A 17,348-nucleotide genomic window follows, 5' to 3' on the forward strand; every position below is an offset into this window, starting at 1 on the left:
AATTCAGAGTTGCCGTTTAATAGACTTTGACTTGCAGGCACATGAGATGAGAGAAAGTTCTGGAGATGTTTTACAACAATGTGAGTGTACTTCACACTACCAAACTGTAGTCTTAAAAATGGGTAACCGGTAAATCTTATGTTGGTTTTTGTTCCCCAATAAAATAATTTTTAAACCTTAAAAAAGAGGGGCACCTGGGTGGCTCAGTGGTTGAGGCCTTCTGCTCAGATTGTGATCGCAGGGTCCTGGGATCCCGCATCAGACTCCCCACATGGAGCCTGCTTCTCCCTCTGCCTGTTGTCTCTGCCTCTCTCTGTGCCTCTCATGAATAAATAAAATAAAATCTTTATAAATAAATAAATAAATAAATAAATAAATAAATAAATCTTAAAATTTTAAGTACTTGTTTTATTCTGCATTCAAGTCTCAGCCAGATTGAAGTCTGTGAAAAACACAATTTTGCTTTTTTGTAATTCTATCTGAGCAAGTTGGAAGTTCAATGAGCTTTCCAGCCAACCAAATTTCTGTATTTGAGTACCTATTTTAATTATTTCATTAGTGTATGACCTGTGGATTCTCCACCAATGCTGGGATAATAAAGTGTCAGGATTCCGCCCCCCGCCCCAGGCTATAACCTAAAAAAAGAAAAAAAGAAGGCAGAAAGGAAGAGAGGAAGGAAGGAGGGAATGAGAGAAGCGAGAGGGAGAAAAGGCAAAAAGCTGCATGGAGGAAAAATCTGGAAAATTATACCTTACACTGTTAACAGGAATAGGATGAGGGGTGATGCCCTCTATCTTGTATCACTTTATAACGTTAAAAAAAAAAAAAAAACTAAAAACTAAAAACATATAAAATGAAACCAGTTTTTAAAATATTTAAAAAATATTTTGGTTAAGAAAAAGAACCCCAAAGCTTTTAGACAAGCCTGCTTGGGGGAGGCTGACTCTTGGGGCAGCCTTGCTCTGAAGCTCACAGCTGGAACCAGGCACAGCCCAGCTGCCCCAGGTGGGCCTGGCTGAACCCCTGAGCTGAGCAGGAAACAGCTGGACTGGCTACTCCAGGAAGCACACGTCAGGTCTGCAGCTGGTGGGAGATGCCCCCCTAGCCCCAAGGAGGGGTGAGGAGTAGGCCCCTTAAAGGGGTAACCGGGAAAGGGAACCACAGAGATATGGGTGGGGGGGCAGGTCCCAAAGAAAGAGATAGGTTTGGTCCTAGCCACACTGGGGAGCCAGTGAAGGTTTTAGAGCAAAGACAACCATGGTGAGGTGGCTTTAGATAGTTAGTTTTGGCAATGAGTGGACCAGTCTCTGCTGGGTCCCAACTGAGGCCATGAGTTTGTGGGGTTGAGGGCCCCTGCCTCCTTCCAAGTCCTACCTTCTTCTTTTTTTTTTTTTTAAGTTTTTATTTATTTACTCATGAGATACAGAGAGAGAGGCAGAGACACAAGCAGAGGGAGAAGCAGGTTCCTCGCAGGGAGCCCAATATGAGACTCAATCGCAGGACTCTGGGATCACACCCTGAGCCAAAGGCAAGCGCTCAACCACTGTGCCACCCAGGCGTCCCTAAGTGCTACCTTCTGATGCTAAATTGAACTATCCCAGGATCCACCCCCAGCAACCAACCCCTCTCTCTTTTTTTCAAAGATTTTATTTACTCATGAGAGACACATAGAGAGGCATAAACATAGGCAGAAGGAGAAGCGACCAACCCCCCTCTTAATGTCCTCCTCTGGCATCTGCCTTCATGCCTACCAGTGAGCAGGCAAAGGGACCACAGTGTTCTGGGAGAAGGTTGACTTAGAAACCTCTGCCTGGACCCAGATTCCCAGAAGCCTTTGTGCGAGACTGGAAGTGCTGCCATATTCCTGTCTTCCCATTGCCATGTAGGGCCTTAGGCTCCCCACATAAGGACTTTGCAAGGAGTCCCTGTCCCTCCAACTGTCCAACCACCTCCACCGTTACTGTACCTGATTGGCCCCAGGCCCGGGCCCTGCAGCGTCCCATCGTCCTGTCCACCCTCTGCTGCCCAAGGGCTGCGCCTTTGGCCTTCTCTCGCTGACACTCATGGCCTTTCCCCATCTGACCCCAAGCCGTCTCATCTCCCACTGCTCCCTCCTTCTGTGGCTTCACGGCTGACTAGAGCGAGGCTATAGGTCCCCCCTCCCTGTTCCCACCAGGCTTTTGTTCAGGCCATTCTTCCCACCTGACGTTCCCTCTCTCACCAATTGCACCTAACACAGCACATGACATGTGCTACCTGTTGCATGAACGTAAATGTGAGCAAGAACCAATGCATGGTGCCCCTGCGGCCTACCAAGTCTGTGGCCCACCCTCCCAGCTGGCCCAGTGCCGGGGTAGAGCTCTTCCCCCCCTCGTCCCTGCAGTCCCGGCAGCCTGCCCTCAACTCACACAGCGCCTTTGTCAGGCCTCTGCTCCCAAGGGCATCTTATCTGCCTCAACAGGTTGTAATCAGCCAGGGTCATGGACCCCCTTCCTCCTGCCAACCTGGAGCAAACAAACCCTTTGCCTAGAGCGTGGCGGCAGCCGCGTGGAGTCCGGGGCTCACCGGGGCCCTCCCCAGGCTGCAGCCCAGTGGCCTCGCCTCCTTTCCAGGCCAGGCCTCACAGGAAATGTCCCTGCCCTCAGCTCCCGGAGGCCCTAGAGCCAAACTCTGAGCACCCACCCCCTGCAGTCTCCCCTTGGTCGTGCTGCTCTGGCCTCCTGCAGAGCTTCTGCTTCTGTGACAACGATATCATTCCTCCTCACACACACACACTTTTTCCTGCCAGGAGCATTTACCCCAAACTTCTACAGACTCCTCCTCACCCTTCAAGCCTCCGGAAGAATGTCACCTCGATAAAGGGCCCAGTGTCATTGTCCTGTAGTCCTGACCACCCGCCAGGCCCTGTCTGGGACAGGACTAGCACGGGGCCCCTCCCTTTCCTGGAGCCTCCCTAGAACCTGGAGGGCAGTGTCTGGACCTGTCTCGCCCCTGAGGGAACCGGCGCTCTGAGAGGTGAAGTGACTGGCCTGAGGTCACACTGGAAAAGCCAGGTGGGCTTGGTTCCGGGAACCCCACACACCTCTGGAGCTGCCAGGTCTCCACCCAAGCTGCAAAATGCATGACTCACTGCCTGGCTGAAATGGCCGGCTGTCCTGAGTGTGGGCTCCCAGGCTGGAGGGCGTGGGCACTGTCCTGAGGAGGCTCACAGCAGGGCCGGACAAGGCCAAGCTTGATCCGAGACACAGGAAACAGAAACAGAGCTTAGGTGCATTTATTCCTGTACAAATCATTACAAAACCAAGTCTGGGGTAGTCGCCGGCTCCCAGCCCCCACCCCAGTGTGCAAAGGCTTGCTGCTGGCCTCTTTCTTCTCCACCTGACCCCTCCTGCTCCACAGCCTCCTCCAGGAAGCCCTCTAGTCTTCCCTTCCAGGCTCTGGAAGAATAGGGGCAAGCCCACCCCACTGAGGTCCAACAATAAAGTGCCTGATCTAGAGTGAGGGGACAGAACCCAGGTGACACGGCTCCTGGCCCCCGAGAGCCTTCCTAGGCCCAGCTGAGGGGAGACCCTTGGATGATTCCAGCAGCGACAAAGGGGCTGTGTGAAACCCCAATTGGGCTGGGATTCCCCCTTTCTCAGCCCCAGAGGCCACTCCAACAGGTGGAAAGCCTCACTGCTAGATGGCAGAAAAGGGAGCCTGGCTCTTTAAGAGCCAAACTAATGGCAGCTGAGTGGAGGGATTAAGAAAATAGCTAAAGGTTTATCCCTTTCCTATTAGATCCCCCCCAAACTCTGTGGGAGTTTGTGCAAAAATACCCTAAGTTTCCAGGAGGAAGTGAGGAAGGGGACTCCAGACCCCCAGGAGCTGAGCCCCCCAGCAAGGGTGGTGGCGGGAGGGGCCCAGTCTTACTGGAAGACAGACCCAAAGAGGTCAGTGGGGAAAGTGGGAGGGGGCCTCAGACTCCACATTAGAACCTGACACGGGCAGGAGGGCGACCAGAGAGGCGGCAAGGGTTTTGTCCAAAGCCACTCAGGGCAGAGCCAAGATCCGGATGGGGGCTCCCACCTCTAGTAGCCCCCTATAAGCCCACAAATGCCCTGGCCTAGCTTCCAGACAGCTCCCACTCCCATGCAAACCCTCTCTCTGGCTCAGGGTTCCCAGCTCTTCAGGACAGGACCCTACTGTCCCAGCCAATAAGGGAGTGATTGGGGGTCCATCCTGGGGCACTGAACCAAGGCCTCATGGGAAAGCACATGTCCTTAGCCTCAGATAACTTCAGAAATACCCTGATAGACTATGCTCAGACCCTGACTGGACTAGAAATACCTCCATCACCCCTGATTAACCACATAGCTCAAATCCCTGATTGGTCAAGAGACACCCCCAGGCCCTGGCTGGAGGATACGAGGCCCTGATTGGCCAAAAGACACTCCGGCCAGCCCTGATTGGCCAAGAGATGGCCCTTGGTTGAGTGGCTGGGAGGAGAGAGGACTCTCCTGTGTCCCCTGTGAGAGGTCCACAGGCAGGGTAGCCTAGGTCCAGGAGGGGTGGGAGAAGGTGATTCCATACAGCTGGGCCCAGGATGAGAAGACCCTCTTCTCGGTGATGAAGCGGTGGTGGTTGCCTTTGCGGCTGTGCTCATTCTGGATGTAGGTGACACACTCATCTGGCCCCTTGGGTTCATAGTAGTGGTAGGGCATGCGCTGCAGACGGGGCCGCTGGCTGGGGCAGAGCAGATGGGGGCTGTCAGGGCAGGGCAGGCACCAGCAGGGTCCTTGCGCTTTCCAGCACCTGACTTACTAGAGGATTTCAGTGGGGGAAATCCCTGCCTCTCCCAGGGCCTCCGTTTCCCCATTTGTAAAATGAGTGTAGAGCGGACTAGGTTTATGACCACTCGACTTTTTTTTTTTTTTTTTTTTAATTAATATGATTGAAACTTTTCCTTTCCTTAAGAGGGTGGTGATGTAGGGGTAGTGGTAAGAAGGGCGGGCTCTGGAACCTGGCCCCAGTGCTTACTGTTTGTGGGACCTTAGGCTACTCACAAAACGTTTTCTTCAGCTTTTCTCATCTATGGAACAGAAAGAATAAGGTAACTACCCATTAGGGTCACTGTGAGGAGTAAATGACATCACAAATGTAGCGAGGCTTGTAACATGGTCAGCACTCGGTAAAGAAAGGCTGTCACCTAGCAGACTTTTCATATAATAATAATAGTTATTAATATATGAATTCTGGACTCTGGCTGAGTTGAGGGGAGGAGCCCCAAGAAGCCTAGATCTCTGCAGAGCAATTAGAATACCATAGAGGCCCTCAGAGGCACCCCCAGCCGAAGTTTCTGGGCTCTATCCGGGGCTCACCTGCAGTAGTCAGGGGGGACCATGCCGTAGACGTGCACATGGTCACACAGCTCCACTGCAATCACCATGGTGAACCAGCCGGTGCTCAACCACGAATGAGACTTTTCCCTGGGGGCAGAGAGGGGGCATAATGAGGGGGCACACACATGGGAAGGTCAACCCGCCTGGAGTTTCCCGAAACTCCTCCCACCCCCACCCCCACTGGGGCCCTCCCCCAACTTCAGTGACCCCCTTGCTCAAGCCCCACTGTGGGAGCATGGGCATGCTGGCAGAGGACTTGTCTGGGCAGAGACGAAGGGTGTGGAGAGAGCGCCTTTGAAGGAACAGGGCATGCTGGGAATCAACTGGAGAGATTAGTCAGAGTAGGGCAGGTCACAAGTGACCATGAGCTCACTAGACTCGTGGTCTTGCTTGATGGAGCTTGCTAAGAGCAGCCATGCCCACACTAGGAGCAAACTAATGGGAGACTAATCAGAGAAGGTCATGCGGTGACCACAGGTTCAGAGCAAGACATGGAAAGTAGCCAAGGACCTAGAGCTGAGCTGCCCACTACAGCAGCCAGTAAGTAGCATGACATGTGGTTGAAATGTGCCATTAGTGTAAAATATGCATGGGATTTTTTAGTATGAAAGAACAAACATAGAAAATGTCACTGGTAGTTTTTGATTATATGTTAAACTGAAAATAGTTTGGATATATTTGATTGAAGGTGGTTCTTGGGGAAGTTTTTGTTTTTGTTTTGGTTCTTGGGGAAGTTTAAGAAGAAAATGAACCTCTCACAAGACTGACAAAGAAAAAGAGAAAAGACAGAGTTACTACTATCAATAATAAAACAGAGATTATATATCACAGACCCTGTAGACATGAGAAGGGCAATAAGCAAACCACAAACAATTACATACATAAAATCCTCAGCTTAGATTGAAAATCAGAAACTACCAAAACTCAGTCAAGGTGAAACAGATGAACCTGAGTGTGTGTGACTATTAAGAAATTGAATTCATCATTCAAAACCTTCAAAAAGGGGGATCCCTGGGTGGCCCAGCGGTTTAGCGCCTGCCTTTGGCCCAGGGTGCGATCCTGGAGTCCCAAGATCGAGTCCCACGTCAGGCTCCTGGCATGGAGCCTGCTTCTCCCTCCTCCTGTGTCTCTGCCTCTCTCTCTCTCTTTCTCATAAATAAATAAATAAATAAATAAATAAATAAATAAATAAATAAATATTTTTTTTTAAAAAAAAGCCTTAAATAAAAACAAAAACAAAACCTTCAGAAAAGAGGGACACCTGGGTGGCTCAGTGGTTGAGCGTCTGCCTCTGGTTCAGAGCATGATCCTGAGATCTGGGATCAGGATTGAATCCCACAACCGGCTCCCTGCAGGGAGCCTGCTTCTCCCTCTGCCTATGTCTCGGTCTTTATCTGTGTCTCTTATGAATAAATAAATAAATCTTTAAAAAAACAGAAAATCTTCAAAAAGAACTCTCCAGGTCCGGATAGTGTCATTGACAAATTCTACCAAACATTTGAAGAAGAAATAACACCAATTCTACACATTTTCTGAGGCCAGCATTACCCATAATACCAAAAACCATGCAAAGACAGTACAAAAACAAAACAAAACTACACATTGGTATGTCTCCTGAGTACAGACACAAAAATCTCAACAAAATATTAGCATGTTGGGATGCCTGAGTGGCTCAGTGGTTGAGCATCTGCCTCTGGCTCAGGGTGTGATCTGAGGATCTGGGATCAAGTCTCACATCGGGCTCCTTGCAAGAGCTCCCTCTGCCTATGTCTCTGCCTCTCTCTGTGTGTCTCTCATGAATAAATAAAATCTTAAAAAATATATTAGCATGTCATATCCAGCACTATATAAAAATAATACACTACAACCAAGTGAAATTTATTCCAGAAATGCAAGTCTGATTCGATATTCAAAAATCAATCAATATTCAAAAATATATACGGTGGTATAATCCACCATAGTAATAGCCTTAAGAAAAACCACATGATCATATCAATTGATGCAGAAAAACACTCGATAAAATTCAAAATCCAAAAAAAATAAAAATAAAAAATAAAATAAAATTCAATATCCAATAATTATGAAAACTCTTAGCAAATTAGAGAAGGGAACTTCTTCAGTTTGGTAAAGGATAACTAAACACTCTATAGCTAACGTCATATTCAATGACGAAAGACCAAATGCTTTCCCAAGATGGCGACCAAGGCAAGGATGTCTACTCTCATCATCCCCCATATAATTTGACCTTGTATCAAAGTCCTAGCCAGTGCAATAAGGCAAGAAAAAGAAATAAGATGCATACAGATTAGAAAGGAAGAAATAAAGGTGTTCTGAATTACATGTCCTTACAACATGATTTCGTGCATAGAAAACCCAATGAACCTAGAAAAATCTCCCAGAACCAATATGTAAGTTTAGCAGGATTATAGGATATAAGGCCAACACACAAAAAATCAATTGTATTCCTATATACTAGCAATAAATAAATGGAAACTCCCTAAAATTTTAAATAAAATTTATAATAGCTCCCTCAAATCTTAAATATTTAGGGATTAATCAAACCGAAAAAAATACAGGGTATAGATGTTGAGTGTTTTGGGTTAAATAAAATATATTCAAATCAATTTCACCTGTTTCCTTTTACTTTTTTAATTTGGCTACTATAAGAATTTAAATTACATACATGGCTTGCATTATATTTCTATTGGATAGCACTGGCCTAGCTCTTCTGGGACGATCAGCCAGAAAAGGACATGCTGGGAAAGATGTACCCTTAGGATAGAGCATGCTGGGAGCAACTGTGTGCCTCAAGCAAGACATGCTGGGTACAGTGAATTCCTGCCGTGAGCAACAGGGAGTTCTCCTAGAAAGATTCTAGGAGTGAGTGATTCTTAGAGCAGAACATGCTAAGAGTCCTGTTTCCTCAGACCAATGCATGCTGGGAGGAAGCCCTCCTGGGGAGACGAGACCGTGCAGAGCATGCTGGAAGTGACCCAGGCTAGGGGCTAGACGTGAAGAAGATTCTCCTGGAAAATCTGACCAGAGGGTAGCAGGAAGTGACCACAGCCTCAGAGGAGTGCATGCTGGAAACCGAAGGCCTGGTAGGCAGAGAATGCTTAGGGGGAGCACAGGGCTGGCTAGAGGGGGCAGGCAGGAAGCTGGTACCTGTCCTTGCCCGTCTCACCCCGGAAGAGGTCGTCAAATTGGCGCATGCGGCCGGGAGAGACGGCATAGGCCTCCATGTTGGGGAACACCAGGCCTGCCCGCTGGATGACGCGCACAAGGCTGCCCTGGGGCTTCTGCATCTTGTTTGGGGGGCCCCAAAAGATAAACACGGTTTCGGGGGTCCGGTTGACGAACTCCTGGGGCCTCCGCAGCACACGGAATACGCTGGAATGGGCTACCACACGGAAGGTGGTCTTGTTGCCTACATCGGCTGAGTAGCCCGTGGTGGGCGCATCATTCATGCGGATTGTGCACTCGGCTCGCTCAATCTCGGGACCCAGCTTGGTTCCCAGCAGGTGGCTAGAGCTGGTGACAATCACACACTGGTGGCACCGGGATGGCAGCGTCTGTGGGGGGCAAGGAAAGTCAACACTGTCATGACCACTCAGTGCCAGGCCCTATGCCCTGTACATCCAGGCATCTGGGAGGCAGGAATTATTTTACCCATTTTATTTTATTCATATTTATTTACCTGTTTGTATATTTAGAGATTGTGTGTCGGGAGGTGCAGAGGGGGAAGGAGAAGCAGGTTCCCTACAGAGCAGGGAGCCAGATGCAGGGCTCGATCCCAGGACCCTGAGATCATGACCTGAGCCGAAAGCAGACACTTCACTGACTGAGTCACCCAGGTGCCCCTATTTTGCCCATTTTAAAGACAAGGAAACTAAAGGCTCCTCACTCAACATTCAACAAATATTACATCAAGCTAGCTAATGGCCAAATGCCAGGGACAGAGCAATGAATAAAAGAGACCCCATTCCTACCTTCAAGAAGCTCACAGTCAGAGAGTCAGGGAACAAGTAAAAGACAAAATGACACCAGGTGGTGAGTAAAACGTGTTACGAAGATAATACAGTAGGGGCAAGGGATCAAGAGAGACAGGAGTAGGGGCTACTCTAGAAAGATCATCTGGGGGATGGGGGGCTCTCGGAGTGGAGACCTGGAGGATGAAAAGGAACCACATAGGAAAGTACTCAAGGCAGGAGGAACAGCAAGACCAGAGGTTCTGAAGTGGGAATGACCATGGTATGTTGAGAAGCAAAAGGATGCTTGGCTGGGGCAGAGTGAAGGAACAGGAGGACAAGACAGTCATGCAGGGATGTCCCCAAGGCACACAGCAGAGGAGCGGAGCGTTTGGGTAGGAACCCAACTCTGTGTGGCCCCAGCGCCCCAGCCTTAGTCCAGTTCCCATAGGAGGGAATCCTGCCCAGGGCACCCATGACATTTCCACAACACCCACCAACAAGACACCACCTTGTCAGTTAGGAAAGGGTGGAAGCCCCTCTGGGCCTGTTTCCCCACTGCTGAATGAGTTGGAACCATGAGTTCTCTGGGACCTATCTTCTACCCATGGAATTCCTCTCTACCCGTTAAGCCTAAATTCAGGTGCTACCTCTTCCAGGCAGTCTTCCCTGAGCCGTTACTCCAAGATCCAACAATTGGTCCCATGGACCTCAGCTGATGGCTTTTGCAGCTTCCCCTGTCAGGCTGGAGGTAGCTACAAGCTCAGCACTGCCTCCACCCGCACTCAAGCTCTTCTACTTTCTCCTAGGTTCCGTTATTTTTATTTCAAGGGCATTAGGATCTCAGTTAGATGTTGATCCGTGTCTAAATATCTGCTAAGGGGCCCTTTCGCAGTAAGGGTGTATTCAGAGCCCCAGGCACCAAGTGTACAAAGATCCTGATAGATTTAGGAGGATTTGTGACGGAAGAGAGGGAGGCAGGCAGGGATCTGGAGACCTCCTCCTCCTGGAAGGTGGAGTCCATATTCCAGGCCAATGATTATCTCCCTGGCCTCTCAGAAAACATTTACGGCTTAGAGGATTATAGAGGGAACCCCAGAAATACAGCCTGAGTTGCATGGCTACCCAAGGCAAACTAAAGCCCTGGGAATGACCTTTGGCTTCTCTATACAGCTGCAACTCCAAAGGGATTTGGGGCTCTGCCCCTCCCTTGCCGTGTGGCCTTGGACAAGTGACTTTACCTCTTTGACTCTTGGTTTCCCCATCTCTTCCAGGAGGATAACAATGCTGACCTCACAGCCTCTGTAGGTGTGACGATTACTGCTAATCACAGTGCCTGGCACACAGCAGGCAATTGACAAAGGACAACCATTATTATGACTGTTTTGTGTTGTCAAGTACTCCAGTGTTCCGCTCCCAAACCCTGTATGGACACCCCTGCAGAGACAGAGATCAGTGAAAGCCAGCAATACCTCTCCTTAGGGATTCAGACTCAGAAAGCAGTAGGATATCAATGTTAAAATGGGACCTTGCAGAAAGTGGAGGCCCAGAGACAGACAGGGCACCTGTCTGAGATCACACAGCAAACCAGGGGCTGATGGCACTGGAAGCCAAGGCCTTGACTCCTGGGGTTCCCCCTTTCCTTTAGGAAGAATGGAAATAGCAGAGAGAAGAGGTGGAGGAGTGGGAACAGAGATGGTGGGTAGCAGGGAAGACCAACCATCAGCTTGGTCTCAAAGAGTTCCCAAAGTGGTCACGCTACCTTGTTGCCAAGAATTGGGACATACGCGTCCGTGATGCTCCACTTCTTGAGGTTGACGGGCCTGCGGGTGCGGCCCCGCAGGGAGCCGTAATGGAAGACCTCATTGGCACTGTTGGAGCTGTAGAGGATGAGGATGGTGATGAGGGCGAAGAGGACCACGAACACTGCTGACCGCTGCTCCTGGAGAGGGGAGGGGCCGATGAGTGCCCAGCCACCCCCCAGGCCCCTGCCTCGTCCTTGCCACCTACAATGCTTGGCTAACTCCTGCTCTTCAGACCAGTTGAGGCACCACCTCCTCCGGGCCCCTGAGCACCCCCATCACAGCACTGGTCACACTGTGGTCTCCCACCCCCTCCCCACCAGTCAGACCATGAGCTCTGTGGGCTGGGACTGAGACAGCCTCGTTGGCCACCTTATCCCACCTCCCAGAACACAGAAGCACAGAAGGTTCTTGGGGAGGGTTCGCTGGATTGGATTGGATGTGTCAGAGGGATACCTCAGCTGCAGCTGGAAGGATGCTTAGAGACAGGTGAGGCATTCAAAGGAGAGGGCCCAAGGTCTTCCCCAAACAGGAACTCTCTGTAATGTTTATCATTCATGAAGCCTAGAGGGGATGGATCTGGTCAGGAATTGGAATGTGTGGGCAGCCAGTGTAGGAAAGTAATCCCCAAAGTATCCACTGGGATTTATCTGCCCAGGGTCCACATGGTGAGACAAGATCTGGAAGTCCTGGCTCTTTGCGCTAAGCCCTCTGTGCTGGTTACTCATGTATCTCTCCTCAGTTCCAAGTTCACCCTTTTTGCCTGCTCTGTGAAAATGGCCCTGGGCCCTAGTGTCATTTTGCCAATTAATTGCAGATTGAGCTTTGTCAGGAAAGGATGCTGGAGAGGCAGTGCGAGACAAGAGGAGCTTGCTTCCTGCTTCTAGTTGGACTTGACACCTGGTCTGTGCCCTTGCCCTTCCACAGCACACGGCTTCCAGAGCACATGCTCCATCCCCAGCACCCAGTGACCAGCAGCCAGAAGCACTCAGCTGTGCTTGCTTGGGCACCTGGCTTCAGGCAGTTTGGGAGCAGAGTGCCTCTGGCTCCTGCTAGGAACACAGCTTCTCCAGAGTTCAGTTCATGCAGTACACTCAACTACCAGAGGCCAGAGCTCTGTCCCTGGAGCAGTTTTGTACAGGCTCAGAGGGACTCTTCAGAGTGGCAGCCTTCCTCGTAGCTCAGAAGTGTTTTTATGACAACTTCTGCCAGCCCAGCACCGGGTAAGGTCTCTGTCATCCAGTGCGCCAGAGCTGTGCCCTCTCCAGCAAGGCCTGGGCCTCAGGCCTGCAGGTGGTGGCTGCTCCTTCTCCTGGCTAGTCTTGTATTCCTAAGAGTTCCAATCCCTCATTACTCGATGCCTGGCTGTAGCTAATAGTTCTTTACACTAAACTTTCCTGGTTCAAATTACTGTGTGCTTTCTGTCTCCCAGTCTGACCCAGATTGGTATGTCCACACTACACTACCCCTGACCCTCAAGCTGTGCCAAGGCTGCCCCGCATTGGATCCCAGGAAGGGGTCCACAGGGCCAGGAACATAGTAGTGAATGAATGGATTGCTGTGACACCCTCAGAGTGATGCTCCCAACATCCTGTCATCTTTGACTCTGACCACTGCCTGCTCACCCCACCCCACCCCCACCTTGCACAGCACTTCACAGTCACCTTCTCGGCCAATTCTGGACCACAGATGGACCAGTCAACCTAGGAGGACAGAGGAGGACCTAGCCCAGAATGAGAAAAGAGCTTGATCCCAAAGCTACAGGGATCAGTGGCCACAGCAGAGCTCAAGCCTCTCAGGCATCAGCCACTTCTTGGTAGGGAAGAGACACCGGTAGTAGCCTGAGGAGGCAGGCCCAAAGGAGCCCACTTCACTGAGAAAGTAAAAAGCTGAGATAAGGACAAGAAATGAGGGGGGCTTACTTTGTTGCTACTCATCTCTCTCCGGCGTCTGCTGAGGGGCAGGGGCCAGCGTCCTGTAGGTGGCCCAGGGGGCAGGGATGTGGGGTCACACCTGCAAGCCACAGAAAAGGTTATGGCTTGAGTCCTCTCCCCTAGAACAGCCGGTCAAAGGCTACACCCTCCCCACCCTACCAGCCCTCTTACCCACGCAAGACTTCAAGGCTCAAGGCCATATCCATTTTGCAGAGGGAGACACTGAGGCCCAGAAAGGGCAGCAACCTGCTTGAGGTCACACAGCCAGGTGGTGGCAGAGCCCTGCCTCTCTCTTGGTCCCCTGCTCTCTCCCACTCCGCTCCCCGAACAGGGACCTCCCCATACCTTAGCTCTCCTAGGCAACCGACTGGTCTGAGGCTGGCCCCCCAACCCAGCAAGAGCCCCATGCACACTCCTACGCCACACTCTGATGTAGGTCCCTGTGGTCTTGGAATAAGGCAATATTCCTTACAGGTCCCCAAAGTTCTCTGCAAAGCACCCTTCCAGATCTTGCATTAACTGTCCCTTCTATCTAGAACACATCCCTTCTATCTAGAACACCCTGCCCTCCTGCACCCTGCTCACGCTCTCTCATCCTCCAAGCCTGGGGGAGGCCAACAACTTCCTATGTGTCACCTCCCCACTAGGCTGAGAGCGGCTGAGAGCTCCCTGAGGGTGGGGCCGGCCCAGATCTTCACTCACCATCTCCTCTGTGAAGCCTCAGAGATGGGTGCAGGAGGTTCGCTTAATGACTTCGTTAATTAACAATAAGATCTCGGGGTTAAGGGCACAGACTCACCAAAGGGCAATAATCACAGTCCCACCCTCCGAGCGGGTGGAGGACCTCCAGTAACGGGGCAGCCTTGGACAATCCTTCCTGCCTGCCCATCTGCCCTTAGCGGCCGCGGCTGCGAGGGGACATCTTCACAGGCCCTAGCTCCCCTCCAGACCTCAATCTCCCCACCTGTCCAAAGGGAGGGAGTACTTGCATTCCAGCCACCTCCAGTAGATTCGAGGCCACTGGGAGAGTGTGCGGAGGGAGAAACAGGGGCCCAGGGCTCCCCAGCTCCGTCCTTCCGTCCAGGGGCCTCCCAGCTCCGGCCACTGTCCCCGCTCCCTGACCTGGCCGCTGTTTACTCCTACACCGCCACCACCAAGAGCCACAGAACCCCAGGCCGAAGGAGGCTCCTCGCATGCCGCTCCTGATTGGCTGGGCCCCGACTCCGCCCACCGCACAACCCCGCCCCTTCTCCGGGGGAGGCCCCCTCCTCCCAGCCCGGGCCTCTGATTCCTCCCAGACCGAGGGCCAGGACCCGAGGGCCAGCCCGGGGGGGAGCTCTCGCTGGGTCCAGTGCCCACCATACAGATCAGGAAACTGAGGCCCATTAGGAGAGGAAACAACTTGTCTTCGGACTCACAGCCCCCGCTGGGGCGCGAGACGGGAGTCCAGAATCCCAGCGTGGCGCCCATCAGCACTGACCCCCTGGCAGTCTGGGCCCTCACCGTCCAGCTGCCTCTGAGCGGAGCCTCCCCTCTCACTACCCTTTCCTTCGGATGCCCCACGCCCCAGACACACCAGGGCACTCCAGTTCCCTGGCCCACCCTCTCCCTACCTTCCCACCTTCGCCTGATGAGTGCCCTCAGCCAGGACCACGGACCCCCTGGTCAGCCCCATCACAATCCAGCTCTGAGAAGGCCACGGTCATACAGCATCTCAGGTGCCAGTGTGAATCCCGGTTCCACCACTTACTGGCTGAGGGGCCTCGAGCAAGCCATGTGACCTCTATGAGCCTCAGTTTCCTCATCTCTGAAATGGGAATAATAAGAGTAGGTAACTTATGGGGTTGTTGAAAGGATTCCAGCAGACGTGGCAAGGGAAGTAGGGGGCTTGAAAGTGATCGGTCAGTGCCTGTTAGCCTTGTGGTTATTCATTGTTGGAGGCCTGCCTCACCTAGAGCTTGCCAGAACACTGCCCCTTCTCAGATACCTCGCCTAGCCACTTCCCTCTAATACCAAGGAAGATGTGCAGGGAGCCACATTAGGTACCACCCACTCACCCCATCCTCCCGGCAACCCTGGAGGGAAGGGCTCTTATTCCCCATTTCACAGATAAGGAGACTGAGGTACAGAGAGGCAGAGCTGCCCAGAGTCAGCCGGGGAGCCTTGTTTGCAGGCTTGTTTGCAGGGAGCAGTCCAGGGCTGAGCCTGCCGGGATCTCCCTCAGGGATCTCCCCGGGTGGAATCGGCCAGAGGCCACCAAGTGTGTGCTCAGCACCTGGCCTAGCACCAGGGAGCAGGCCTGCTGGGGAGTGACTTGCTCGTGCTGGGGAGGCGGCGGCATCCAGCGCTGGGCCAGGAGCGTGGCCTCGGCCGGGACTGGCCGGGCAGGAGGGCTCAGTCCGTGGCTGCGTGTGGGGGGACACACCCTGCCCCCTGTATGGGGGCTTTGCCCCTCTCCGCCGGGGAGTCCTCCTGCAGGGTCGAGACGCCCCCACGAGCCGCGTGGGAGGAGGGCTGGGGAGAAGGGGGAGGGAGGCTCCTGATGTCTAGATGGGGGGTCGCTGAGCCCTTAGGTCCACTGGTGGGGGGCGACTCACCCTCTACGCCCCCTCTCGCGCCGACCTCCCCCCCCCCCGCCCCAATTCCCGCACTCCGGGCGGTCCGGAGCCCAGCCCCGGCTGGGGAGAGGAGGGAGGCAGGACGGCGGCAGGTCCCCGAGCCCTAATGGAGTAGTCAGCGGCAGGGGCCCCGCGAACCCCGCGACAGCCCTTGGGCGCGAGGACCGGGATGTCCAGGCGCGGCCGCCGAGGGACAGCGGGTCTAGGGGGGGCCCGGGGCTGCACATCTCCCCCCCGCCCGGGGTCCCGACCCCCTCCCCCGGGCGCACGCAGCGCCCCCCTCCCGCTGCCCGCCCCCGCGCGCCGCCCGCTCACCTCCCCCGGGGAGCGCCCGGCCCCGCGGCCCCCGAGCCCCCTCACATGGCTCCGGGAGCCGGGAGCCGAGAGCGGGGGTCCGCGCCGCTCCGGCCGCCCAGGCCCCGCCGCAGCCCCCGCCCGCCGGGTCCTAGCGCCGCCGCCGCCGCCGCTCGGGCCCAGGCCAGGGAGGCGGGCGGAGCCTGGAGGGGCCGCGGGAGGCTCCGCCCAGGGGCGGCGCCAGCGGGGAGGGGTGGGGGGCTGGCGACCCCGCGCCCGGGCCGTGCAGGCGCCTCGCTTGCTCCTTCCGGCAGCCGGGAGTGGCGATGAAAAAAAAAAAATTACAGCAGCCTACTGGAGCCCTTCAGTGTGAGTGGGGCCTGTTTTATCTCGCTTTATTGCCGCCACGGCCCGGATGGGGAAACCGAGTCCCAGGGCGCACTGAGCTCGAAATCAGTTGAGTTTCATCCAGAGCTCCCCTACCCCGGGCCCCCAGAGCCCTGTATCCACTAGTCGCCGGGAGTGAACCCAGGGGTCTTCCCTTGGATTCAAGTCCAGCTGTGCCACTTACTAGCTGTTGGGGCTTGGCACATTACTCACCCTTCCTCTGCTCTGGAAAATAGGCAGAACAGGCTCATAGGGTGTTGTCAGGGTTACAAATGTTATGTAACTTCTTGGAGTTGTCGGGGTATTCATGACATGGGTTTTATGTGATAGTAGCCACGATAGGGGCCTGGTTAAATAAACAAAAGCACAGCCCAGCTAAAATGAAGGATGCAAGTCAATAGGCACCTGACAGGAAGAAACGTCCAGGATATCTACAAGCTACTTAAGAAAGCAAATGAAAGAAGTTAATCGTTCTGGAAAAGGAAATTGTAAAAACTTGCTTTCCACTCCTGGATATGTACTCCGGAGAAACTCTTGCACATGCACAAGACAAAGTTCAGAGTAGCTTTGAAATAACACAAAACCGGAAACAGCCTATACATCCATCAGCAGGAAAATTGATGTTTCCTTTGCAGTATGCCATGGTGGAGTATTATATAGCAGGGGAAAATGAACGAGCTATGTGACATGGATGGATTGTAGAGACATGCGCAGTGAAAAAGACGAATCCCAGAAGACCAAATAAAACTACACACTATATTGTTTAAGCAAACAGCTGTCAGCAGGGACGCCTCTCACAGCCTGGGACAGACTGAGCTTTTGCCTATCAGAATGATTAAAGTTTTAAACAAGCAAAAGTCAAGAACACAGCTGTCTTCGTCAGGGAGGCAGGGATGCAGGGGAGGGGAGGGAGGAAATACAGAAGCATGCAGTCCTCCTACCCTCTGGTCTTCCACTGGGACCC

General features: G+C 52.9%; 1 protein-coding gene across 13 annotated transcripts; it reads right to left on the reverse strand.

The window, feature by feature from the left end:
- Positions 1-3,258: 3,258 nt before the first annotated feature.
- Positions 3,259-16,172, reverse strand: ST6GALNAC6 (ST6 N-acetylgalactosaminide alpha-2,6-sialyltransferase 6). 13 transcript variants are annotated; one of them, XM_077850798.1, is made up of 7 exons: positions 16,019-16,172; positions 14,836-14,892; positions 13,074-13,164; positions 11,112-11,291; positions 8,547-8,953; positions 5,361-5,468; positions 4,400-4,725 (listed from the first exon to the last, which is right to left on the reverse strand). In XM_077850798.1, exons 2-7 carry the CDS (start codon positions 14,859-14,861, stop codon positions 4,536-4,538), a joined length of 1,002 nt encoding a protein of 333 aa, XP_077706924.1. In that variant the 5' UTR covers positions 14,862-14,892; positions 16,019-16,172; the 3' UTR covers positions 4,400-4,535. The 13 variants fall into 13 exon arrangements, 11 of the variants coding, with proteins under 11 accessions (XP_077706920.1, XP_077706919.1, XP_077706921.1 ...); XM_077850794.1 differs by lacking the exon at positions 14,836-14,892 and having other exon boundaries at positions 3,259-4,721; positions 16,019-16,171; XM_077850793.1 differs by lacking the exon at positions 16,019-16,172 and having other exon boundaries at positions 3,259-4,721; positions 14,699-14,837.
- Positions 16,173-17,348: the final 1,176 nt, after the last annotated feature.

Source organism: Canis aureus, chromosome 16 (assembly GCF_053574225.1).
Source record: "Canis aureus isolate CA01 chromosome 16, VMU_Caureus_v.1.0, whole genome shotgun sequence".
In the NCBI taxonomy this organism is placed as follows: Eukaryota; Metazoa; Chordata; class Mammalia; order Carnivora; family Canidae; genus Canis; species Canis aureus.